This window comes from Arvicola amphibius, chromosome 8, assembly GCF_903992535.2.
Source record: "Arvicola amphibius chromosome 8, mArvAmp1.2, whole genome shotgun sequence".
In the NCBI taxonomy this organism is placed as follows: Eukaryota; Metazoa; Chordata; class Mammalia; order Rodentia; family Cricetidae; genus Arvicola; species Arvicola amphibius.
The window spans coordinates 62,755,684-62,767,938 of NC_052054.1; the positions used below are offsets into that span (position 1 = coordinate 62,755,684).

The following is a 12,255-nucleotide window of genomic DNA, read 5'->3' on the forward strand; positions in this document are numbered from 1 at the left end:
GAGTCCAGTCACAGAGAGGGAGTGATAATATGAGCAAAGGGGTCAAGACCATGATGGAGAAACCCACAGAAACAGCTGACCCAAGCTAATGGGAGTTTACTGACTTCAGACTGACAGTGGGGGAACCTGCACAGGATTGAACTCGGCCCTATGGATGTGGGTGACAGGCTTGGGCAGTTTACGGGGCCACTGGCAGTGGAACCAGGATTCATCCCTAGTGTATGACCTAGTTTTTTTGAGCCCATTCCCTATGGAGGGATACCTGGCTCAACCTAGATACAGGGGAAAGGGTCTTGGTCCTGCCTCAAACGATGTGACAGACTTTGTTGACTCAGCATGGGAGGCCTCAAACTCTCTGAGGAGTAGATGGGGGTGGGATGGGAGGAAAGTGGGAGGAGCAAAAGAAGGAGAGGGAGAGGGAACTGGACTTGGTATGTAAAATAAAATGTTTTTTAAAAAATTTAAAAAAACAACAAATGGCTATATAAAAGGAAGATTTTGTAATCATTTAGATTAAAAAATTCTCTATTATCACTACTTACATAATTAGACTTAATAGAGGGCTAGAAAGAAGGCTCAATGGTTACAAGCGCCTGTTGTTCTTGCAGAGAACCAGGTTCAAATCCCAGACCCCACACAATAGCTCCCATCTCTCCATAACTACAATTCTAGGATGCACATGATACAGTCACACACACAGGTAAACACTTGTATACATAAAATATATAAACTGAAATAAAAATGAGTACTAATAACTAGAGAGAGAGAGAGAGAGAGAGAGAGAGAGAGAGAGAGATCCTAGAATTAACTTACAAAACAGATGAAAGGTCCTAATTTGAAAACTTTGCTGAAAAAACTAAAGATGCTAACTAGAAATAAGTGAAATTCTCAGTATTTCTGGAAGTGGTTTATACGATCAGCTCAAACTTCAGGACATTTAAATGTCCTCAACCCTAGTCAAACACAGAAATAGTAATTCATATTGATGCACAAATTCCCTGGGTACAGAGCAGCCCCAAGATAATTTTACAATGCTGGAGCTAGCTCCCTGTGATTCCAGATGACATTACAGAGAGCCACATAACCAACAGCATTATGGGAGTGGAGAAGACACACATTTCAATGTATTAGAGCAGTAGTTCCAGAAAATGGCCAAAAGCAATGATCCTGTCAATATCACCAAAATACCACAAACACATGTAGCAGACTAAATGGCCTCTTTAAACAGAGGTATTGGGAAAAGTTATCTATCTGCATACAGAAACAAGGACCTGAGTTCAAATATCTCCTACCATGCAAGAAATCAGAGCCTTCATGTATGATCTGAAACAGTGAATTCTGTAGAGCAACACAAAGGGGCAAACTTTAAACAAGAGCAGGAACTGACAAATAGTATTGTGTAAAATTAAAAACATCCAGGGAAATTGTAATAATTAAAGTTTGAAGAGACAGCCTACACAGCAGATATGTTTATTAGCTACATATTTATACTACAATGGATAAAAACCCAGAATCAAAAAAATTACAAAGAAAGCAAATGATAATATGAGTGGTAAATAAACAAATGGATTGAATACACCATGCTCAGCAGTAATTGAAATGGCCAATTCACTTAAAATACATATTAAAAAGCTCTATATTGTAGGTCATAAATAATGTAAATTAAATATGAAGAAGTTCCAATTCTCTATTTAGTGTCCATATTCTCGAGTTCCTAAACTATAATGTATATCTTTCACTAATTTCTTGAAATGTAAATGTATATTATTCAAACAAATGATGTAAAAAGACTATAGCATTCAAAAAAAGAGAAATGACAGGTGAAATTAAAACATACTTTCCACCAAAGATTTATTACATGTCTAACCAAAGATTTATTTCATATCTAAAGATCTAAGATACCGAGGAAAAGGGAATTTTTTTTAATGTCATAAATAAGGGCAGCAGTAAGGAAGACTGATGACCATAAGTAAAATAGTGACAGAAAAATCAAGGCAAAAGCTGAAGGCAAGGAGTGGATACCAGTCACCAACCCAGGCTGCCTGGTTACGGACACAAAAATCAAGTCCCTGAAGAGATCTACCTGTTTTCCTTGCCCATTAAGGAATCTGAGATTACTGACTTTATCCTGGGCACATCAATAATGGATGAGGTTCAAAAGATCATGTCAGTGCAAAAGCAGATGGGCTGGCTAGTGGAACAGGTTCAAAGTTTTTGTTACTATTGGGGACTATAATAGTCATGCTGGTCCTAGTGTTAAGTACTCCATAAAGACAGCCACTGGCATTCTAGGGGTCATCATCTTGGCCAAGCTTTCCATTGCCCCTATATAGAGAGGTACTAGGGAACAAGACTGGCAAGTCCCACACCATTCTGTAAAAAAGTGACAGGGCTCTGTGGCTCTGTGATGGTGCCTCTCATCACTGCCCCTGAGTGAGGCACTGGCAATCTCTGCTCTTAGGCCCAAGAAGCTACTGATGACGGCTGGTACTGATGACTGCTATACACTGGCCAGGAGTTGCAGTGCCACCCCGAACAACTTTGCCAACTCCATCTTTGATCTCATCTCTAAGACCTGCATCTACCTGATCCCCGACCTCTGGAAAAAAACTGTGTTCCCCAAGTCTCCTTATCAGAAATTCACTGACCAATATGTGAAAAATCCACACCACAGTCTCAGAGATTCAGAGGAACCAGGTCTACCACATAATGTTTTTAATACAAGAAAAATAAAGTGAATTATGTCTATTTAAAACAACACAATATCATGTTAAAATGAACCATTAGATAGAAAGTTCTTTGATCAACATGGGTGCATGTCACAAAACCCAGAATGCAGACATCAACAGCAGACAAAAAACAGGAAAATACATAAAACAGGTGAAAACTGGCACATTGCCTCATGGTCTTTTCCAACACAAGAAGACAGGAGGTCTGCCTTCTCTCCATATCCAAGCAATTCCTTTAACAATCCTATTGCATATTTTACAGAAAGTAATCCTGAAAGTGCCAAGGAAGAGAAAAAGAGCTGTAAAAATACTAAAAAGATCAAACTTAGAGGTGATCTCACAGTATATTACAATTACAGCAATGGAAACCACTTGAAATTGTCATGACAACAGACAGTGGCAGATATCCATGGGAAGATATCACAGATAGAGTTCAACAGTCTGTAAATATACGTTCTGATTCTTATCAATACTCTGTTGGCATCATTTTCAGGAACTGAGAAATTAACACCAAAAGGTAAAGAATGTGCTACAATACCAAAAGAAAGACTCTGAAAAAAGGGAATAAATCTAGAAGTCATAATTTTGAACGTTTTGTAATACATTACAGTCACAGACATGAAAACCACTTAATATTGGAATGATGACATGACCAGTGATGTGCATGGAGTAAGGACAGCATCACTCACATGATCGTCACATACAATTTTATTTGCCTCCGTGTCAATTCTTCCTCAGAACCTCTTCATACACCTATAACAGGATAATCCTAAGGAGATTTTTCTCAGTGGAAGCCTCCAGAATTATTTCTAGTGAAAGAGAATGTGGCAAAATTGATTTCATGTTCCACTTCCACATTCACTTGAATACTCGGCCATCCTTTCCCCAAGCCCTCCACCATACCTGGATCCTTAACCACTGCCTCCTCCTGCTCCATCTTCCAGGGTTCTGTGTTCTCCACAGGTGAGCAGGTCTGGGTGATCAGTGAGCCCTGCTAGTGACAAAGAGATTGTTTAGGCAGTACGTAGATGTCTAACACAAAACTGTACAAAGTAGATAAAGAGAAAATGAAACATGATTATGCAACTGATTCCCCAGTTGTCCTGCAGTGTCTGAATACTGAGAATATTTAGAAAGCATTTTCAGTTATTGTCAGTTGAATCCCACTTTTAGTCACATCTCAGTCAAATCTGAGGGGTAGAAATGGGAATAAACAACTGGAATGTTAATATTATACACTAATATGGTTCTGAATTAATCATGGACCAAAACTAATGGAAGCCTCACACCTCCCAAAGGGACTCACAAGACGAGAGAACACTTCATCAAATTTGTCTTTGTTCCTCTGAGGATTTCACTTTACTCTGTGAGACTGATCACACATAGGTCACACACTTGCAGACTGGTTTGTCAAGACACCCTGAGAAGGAGCAAGGGAGATGCAAACAGGTAATTCTCACCCTTAGAAACCATAGTGCTGCAATTCTGCAACATCCAGTCCCAGTACAAAGCCCTCTGAGCAGGCTCCAGGCATTGACTCTCCTAGGAGAAGTCCACAGTCACACCACCGGCTGTCAACAGATCACAAAAAAACAAAACAAAAACAAAACAACAGTTTGAACTATCCTGTTAGTGGGAGAAAGAGGTGGGTGGAATTCTGAATCTATTAGTTCTAGTTCAGCCTGGTCTACAAGGTGAGTTCTTGGCCAGACAGAGCAATATAAGAACAACAACAACAACAACAAAAACAAAAACAAAAAACCTTAGTCATGTGTCCATGGAAAAAGTACTTTTCTTGGTCCAAGCAGACAAAAGACTATATTCATTAATCAAAATGATTTTTTAACATATTGTCCTATAATGCTTGTTCCTTCCTTTCCTTTTTTTTGGGGGGGGGGCGCTAAGACAGGGTTTCTTTGTATAGCTATTACTGTCCTTAAACTTGCTCTGCATACCACGCTGGCAATGCCTCTCCCTCCCTAGTGCTGGCATTAAGGGCATGTGCCACCAGCATCTGCCTTACAATGGCTTTTCTAACTGTGGAAACAGTGTGAGCTGATACCCTCAAACAGCATACTTTGCTTTCTGGACTCTACCAGCAACATTCAGAACTCAGGACAAGAAGACACATTCCATTTTTGTTGCTGTTTTCTTTTTTGAGACAGGTTGTCACCATATAGCTATGGAAGTCCTGGAGCTAACTATATACTCAAGGCTGGCCTCGAACTTACTGAGATCCACCTGCCTGTGCCTCTAGAGCTCTGGTATTCAAGGCCCGTACCAAAAGGTCTGGCAAAGACACTTTTCAGAATGCTCTATTTGCATTACATAGTGCATAGGTCTCTGATGAAAAATTAATAATAGGTAAAACATTTTACTTTTACATTTACTTTTAAATGTTAATGTTCACAATCATAACTGCGGGCCTAGCAATTATCTATAGACAGATAGATATAGATATTATATATATCTTGGAACCAGCCAAATCGACAACTATCCCTTTCATGAATAATATCTAAAACCTCTCCGGGGATGTCAATTCCCCAAGTACATGTACCACTCTCTTGATTAGGTAAGCGGTTTAACACGGAAGTTTACATGGTGAATGTGAATTTCAAGAGCTTTGTCTTATTCACAATAGCAAACACACGCAAACACACACACACACACACACACACACACACACAAAACCCCGCATTTTCAACTGTCAACAGATAAATTCAAATATTCTATATTATTTTTATAAGAATATTTTGGCAATCAGAAGATCAATTTTAAAAAACAGGCTTAAGACATCCACAGCAGAATTTCAGAGCCGGCTTCCTTATGAGCGTCAGAGAAACAGCTCGCAGCTCTGGTCCTTCCCTCCTGGGTCGCAGCCCAGCGGCTCCTCAGAACTGGGAGGTTCCAGGCTGCGGTTTCCCCACTGCTGACTAATGACTTTTCCCAGAGTGCCCTGCGGCGGCGACTGCCGCTCCGGGGAGTTTTCGCGTCCGCGCGGCACCCCGTCGTGTCCTCCGCACCCGGTCTGCACCACGCGGTTCCCTACTGTGCAGGTCCCCGAGCAACAACAGAGAATGCGTACTCGTCACTTTTGTCTTTTCTCCTCCGTGTAACTTACCCGATTTCAGCAATCCTCCTTCCCAGCTTCAATCAGGTATCTTCTCTAACCCCGCCCAGCGTGCACTTCCTCTACACCTGACCAATGGCAAATGGCTTCCTCCAAGCGCTCTTTCCGGTTGAGTGTCTCAGCCCCACTGTGACTGGTCGCTCTTCCTGCATCTCAGGCTGCCTTTCACAAAACTTCAGCCCTCAGGATCCCCTGGTCTCGCTCTGCAGCAGCCTCCCCACATGCTTGCTCCCCACAGCCTAGACCAGTACTGTGTCCAGGAGGACGCTATATTGCCCTGCCTCACCATTTCATCCTGCGTTTGACCATTCCGGATTAACATTGTTCAGTCTAATATCTCATTTTGGGAGATTAGTTCCTGGCCTATAAACTCATAGAAAAAGAGAACAGTCACCCCAAATCCTTATGCTCAGCTTCCATAGTCCAAACACAAACTAAGATGAAATATTGCTGCCCAAAAGCACCATTTCCATAGCTGTGTCACCTAAGGAGACCAAAGTAGATGAAATATGAGAAACAGAACACACACAGCAGAAGTATATTCAATGGGGTCAAAAAGCCTCTGATGTCAATGGGGACAGGAACAAAGAAAGTGATTTAAAAACAAGCAAATGGCTTGTCCTGGAATAACGAAGACAATTCAGGCTATGAAAATTCAATTCAATAAGGAGTTAGAAACACCAAAGAAAATTCAAATGAAAATGAAAAAAAGAACTGAACAATACATAATAATCATAATAGTAAATCAACAACAACAAAAAAAAACCTCTCCACGGGAATAGATCAACTAGGAGACAGAAAATCAGGGCTTGTAGACAAGGTAAGAGAATCTGCATCACTCTGTCAAATGAAATGATAAATTTAAAAAATAGATGCTCCATGCATGTAGCACTAGTAAAATGCAAAAGTGAAATTCCAGCTTCATCTTCTACATTGTATTGCAGAACTGTCATCTTGGAGAGTATTCCTGGGAAGCTGGATAATCATTTCATTCATGCTACAAATGAAGTGACACTAAGAGCCACCTTTATCCCACCCTCACAGTTCCCCACTATTAACAGCCAAATATCTGGAATTCCATGCTTAGCCACATCAACTTTAGGTGGGGAAGACGTTTCAGAAACACTGGATTTTGAAAAGAAATAGGTGTCTCTGTAAGTTGCTGGACTAAACACTGCCTGATTTTAGTGGAATTGTTTTGAGTTTCCCTCCATTTAATTTGATATTGGCTATTGACTTGCTGAATTTGCTTTTATTGTGTAGGTATATCCTTGGTATCCCTAATCTCTCCAAGACGTTTATCGTGAAGGAGTGTTGAATTTGGTCAAAGACTTTTTCAGCATCTAATAAGATGATCATTTATTTTTTCTTTCAGTTTGTTTATATGGTATATTACATTGACTGATTTTCATATGTTGAACCATCCCAGCATCTCTGGGTTAAAGCCCTCTTGATTGTGCTGGATGACATTTTTTTATGTGTTCTTGAATTCCATTTGTATTTTTATTGGGTATTTTTGCATCAATGTTCATGACTGAGATTGGTATGATAATTCTCTTTCATCATTGAGTCTTTGAGTGGTTTAGGTATCAGGATTACTGTGGCCTCATAGAAAGAATTTGGATAATGCTTTTTCTATTTCAATTTTGTGGAATAATTTGGGGAATATTGGTATTAGCTCGTCTTTAAAAGTATGGTAGAATCCTGTGCTAAAACCATATGATTCTGGGCTTTTTTTTAAATTGGGAGACTTATAATGGCTGCTTCTGTTTCCATAGGGGTTATAGGTCTATTTAAATTGTGTAGCTGAATGGGCAGTGTTTCTGCACACCTTTAATCCCACCACTCAGAAGGCAGAGGCAGGTGGATCTCTTTAAGTTCAAAGCCAGCTTGATCTACAAGAGGTAGTTCCAGGATAGGATCCAAACTACAGAGAAACCCTGTCTCAAAATATCTAATAATAATAATAATAATAATAATAATAACAATAAATAATGTTTAACTTATCTTGTTTTAACTTTGGTAAGTGGCTTCTATAAAGCAAAATGTCCATTACCTTTAGTTTTTCAATTTTTTTTGAGTACAGGTTTTGAAGTATGATCTAATTTATCTCTAGATTTCCTTGGTGTCTGGTGTCATGTCCCCCTTTTCTGGTTTTATTAATTTGAATATTTTCTTTCTGCCTTTTTGTTGTATGATATTTTGATTTCATTCTGAAAATAAAGCTTGTTTTGAGTGAGAGGGCGGAGCTAACCACTAGCTGACCACAATTAAGTATAGAGGTATGCAGGGCTGTGGTCAGATATGAAAAATGAAGTAGTAAGGTAGGGCAAGGGGGAATATCATCCCTTTTGGAGGAAGAAATGAAAGAGGAAAGAAGTCACTGGTGGCTACTCGCCTAATCTTTCATGTTCTTACCCGAATACCTGACTCCCAATTTTTTTTTATTGATAAAGAATAAATAGATAAATGCTTCACTCACTGCTCAACATGGGGCACGAAATCTCAAGATAGCCAGGTGCCCTTGACTTTGCAGTCATCTGGAGCCATGCCTGCCAGTGCCAGCACCCGTAGGCTGCCTTGGTTCCCAGAACTCATGATTGTTCACAACCACCTGTAGCTACAGTTTTATAGGATTAAATATCTTCTGGCTGTGCACAGGCATCTCACATACATGAAGTATAAAATACATACAAGTTTGCTAGCACATATAAAATAAAAGTAACTAAATTAGAAAAATATTTGGAGGTCATTTTTAGTTTGTACACCTTGACATTTACTTCCAAATAAAACCGTATCAACTGCAACAATGGAAATGGAACATTAAGATATGAGTGGGAATATATGCCACCGAGTTTCTGAATGTATCATGGAACCAAAATGAAAGATTCATGATATCTCAAAATGGAAAAAGATAAGGAAAAGGCAAATACCATGAGAAGTTATTTTCTACTACCAGAATTTCCCTAATCTCCTATAGTCTCTAAGACAGTTTCACAGAGTTTACAACCTACAAAGCAGGTAATTATACAGGATGAGTCAGGGATCCTACAAGCAAAGTATTCTCACCCACGGAGAGCAGGTTACTGTAGTTCTCCAACATCACATCAATGTACAAAGCCCTCTGAGCAGAGTGCAAGCATTCCCACCCTTCAACAACTCCACATCAAACAGATCCTGAAAAAAAAAAAACAAACAAAACTATATTTTTTTCCCAGGAAAGTTCTCTGCCCCACAGAACACTTTCCTGGATAAAGAAAACATAAAGAAAACCGGGTGGTGGTGGCTCATGCCTTTAATCCCAGCACTTAGGAGGCAGAGGCAGGTGAATCTCTGTGAGTTCAAGGCCAGCCTGGCCTACAAGAGCTAATTCCAGGATAGGCTCCAAAGCTACAGGGAAACCCTGTCTCAAAAAAAAATTTAAAAAGGAAGGAAGGAAGGAAGGAAGGAAGGAAGGAAGGAAGGAAGGAATTAAGGATAGTTATGTGATGTAGATGAAGCATGACAATTTGCTAAGTAAGATGCAGTGTAGAGGGGCTACAGCAATGACTTTATAATTAAGAATCTGATAGCACCAGGCAACAGCCATTCCTGTGGTACACAGACATACTTCCAGTCCAAAAAAAAAAAAAAAAAACCCTGCATGCTGTTGAGTAATCTTTCTGTACATTGTGGATATGTCACTATGATTGGTTCAACAAACAAACTGACTGGCCAGTAGCTGAACAGGATAAAGTTAGGTGGGAAAGCCAAACTGAGAATGATGGGATGAGGAAGGGCAGAGTCAGAGGAGAAACCAGCGTGGTTGAGGAAGGAGAATGTGTATAAAATGTAACAAGTCATGAACTACATGATAGCACATAAATTGATAGAAATCGGTTAAGTTATAAGTAATATGATTTATGGTGGGAAGATGCTGGCAGGTTCCCCTCCTGGTGTGGGGGACTGCCACGGTTGGGAGACAGACAGATACACCATGCAGAGAAAGCTTGGGTATAAAGTTTGTTTAGTGGTATTGTGAAGGGTAAGATGGTTATGGAGGGGGAGAGAGAGAGAAATAGAGGAAAAAGAGGAAAGAGGAAGAGGGGAAGGGAGAGACAAAGGATGCTTCTTCAGAAGAAGGATCGAGAGAAAGGAAGAGGAGGCATGAGATCAACTTGCCTCTGTGAGAAGTGGCAGATTGGGAGTGGGTGGGACTTATCTCTTAAAGGGACAGGGTACCCAGGTGACAAGGCAGGCCAGTGGAATTATAGTGATAACAATCAGAGCTAGCTAAAAACAAGCCTGAGCATTTACAATTAATATAAGCCTCTGTGTGGTAATTTGGAAGCAGCTCCCAGGACAGGAAAACTTTACATACACATAAAAATAAAATTTAATTAAAAAATGCTAGAATAATTACAATCTATACAATGTGCTTTCTAATTCCATGAGAATAAAATGACCTAATGACATAATGGTCTTACCATATAGATTTTAAGGAATATAAGATATAAATTCAAGGTTTGGAAACAGGATGTACCTGTTCTGAAGGTCATTTTTTTGGTTTTTCATGGTAAGGTTTCTCTGTGTTTGTTTGAAGAGCCTGTCCTGGAACTTGATCTGTAGACCAGGTTGGCCTTGTACTCACAGAGATCCACCTGCCTCTGCCTCCCTAGTGCTAGGATTAAAGGCATGTACCATCACCACCCAACCTGAAGGGCATTTTTGTGTCAGAAAAGATCATAGAGTACATATCTCAAATGGAAAACTTGTGAAGAAATTATGCTTTAAATGCTATAACTTTAGCTATTGCTCAAATATTGGTACTGTATCAATCTTGTCTACAATGGGGCCTCAGCTGGCTGTAGTCTAATGTTCCTGGATGTTAAGGCCCAGGCTCAATGTTGCCCTCTCTAGAACAGAGGTAGAAAGTAGAAGGCAGAATCCTTGGATACATTTGGAGACAAAGGGATTTGTTTTTACCACAGTAAGGACAGTAACAACAGGCAACACTGCAATTGTTCCGAATACTAACACACAGAATCAAAGAGTATGTGGTTTTACTTTATAAGAATATCTTTTCACCCAGGAAGGACATAGAAAAATCACCTTTAGTGCCACTGTTGATATTGTCTACATTGTCTCTGAAGCTTCACAAACCAACACAAAAAAGGTTACTGCCTAAAAGCTCAAAGAGGTTTCATAGTTACTACAAATTGAGGGTGGTTCAGAACAAGTTCAGTAATGCTTAAATTGCCTCTAAATATGTATGAATACATGTCACAAGAGATGATACATTCAGATGAAATAGAAATCTGTTTTATGAATGAAATAAATATTAAATTGTATGAGAATTGTAGTAATTCTTTATCAGTTTTCAAATATATTCTTGCTCATAAGAGTAGCTCAAAAGAAAATCTAAACCACTGGGTGGTGATGGCGCACGCCTTTAATCTCAGCACTTGGGAGGCAGAGGCAGGCAGATCTCTGTGAGTTTGAGGCCAACCTGGTCTACAAGAGCGAGTTCCAGGACAGGCTCTAAAGCCACAGAGAAACCCTGTCTTGAAAAAAAAAGAAAAAATCTACACCTTGAGAATTTAAAAATTTTGTGTTTTATTTAATATTTGAGCTATATTGTCCAACAGAATTTGTTATGAAGACACATACCATTTATAATTTTCTTTCTTTCATATTTTTCTTTTTTGAGACTGGGTCTCACTTGCTATGTAGGCCAGGACTGGCCTTGAACTCAGAGAGACCCACCAGCCTGAGCCTCCTGTGGAATGAGATTAAAGGAATGTGCCAAGACATCTCAGCCTTTACCTTTATTTTTCAAAAAACACAAGATGAAATGTTATGTACTGGCTCTGTCATAAATGTGCGAAAGAAGTGTCAAATTGGAGGCTAATATATGGCTCAGTGTTATAGAGCACTTACTGATATTGCAGAAAAACTGGTTCATTTCCTAGCACATACATTCTAGCTCACTACAGTGTATAACTCCTTTTCCAAGGGATTTAGAGCCCTCTTCTGGGCTTCAGCTATATCAGGTATATGCGTACAGTACACATCCACACCCATCCCATACACTAGGCAAACATTTGCATACACTGAATAAAAATAAAGAAACCTTTTAAAAAGAAAAAAACATGAACTTATCCATCATAGCCCATTTTTCAGAATCTTTTCCTATGAATCACAGTAGTTTCAGAAATAAAAGGGGGATTCTTCATTTTCAAAGGGAAGAGACCAGAGCAAAGTAATTAAGAGGACCCCTCACTTCTGCATGTAATATGGAGGGTTATGTATATCACCCACTCAACACTCTCAAGATAATTTTTATGATATATCCACATGATGCAACATAAAGTCCTGAACAGCATGGCTCACACAATGGAATGATGTGTGAGAAAT

The 12,255-nt window shown here is 39.5% G+C and overlaps 1 protein-coding gene across 6 annotated transcripts in view; it reads right to left on the reverse strand.

Moving 5' to 3' along the window:
• The window catches only part of LOC119820864 (zinc finger protein 54-like), a 65,020-nt gene that overhangs the window by 14,902 nt on the left and 37,863 nt on the right, over positions 1–12,255 (reverse strand). For 3 of the 6 annotated variants that reach the window (XM_038339537.1, XM_038339536.1, XM_038339538.1), the window contains 2 exons: positions 4,190–4,300; positions 3,633–3,720 (listed from right to left, as the gene is read on the reverse strand). In XM_038339537.1, coding sequence (XP_038195465.1) covers positions 3,633–3,666 — 34 coding nt within the window. In that variant the 5' untranslated portion in view covers positions 3,667–3,720; positions 4,190–4,300. The other 3 variants (XM_038339535.1, XM_038339541.1, XM_038339540.1) reach the window with 3 other exon arrangements.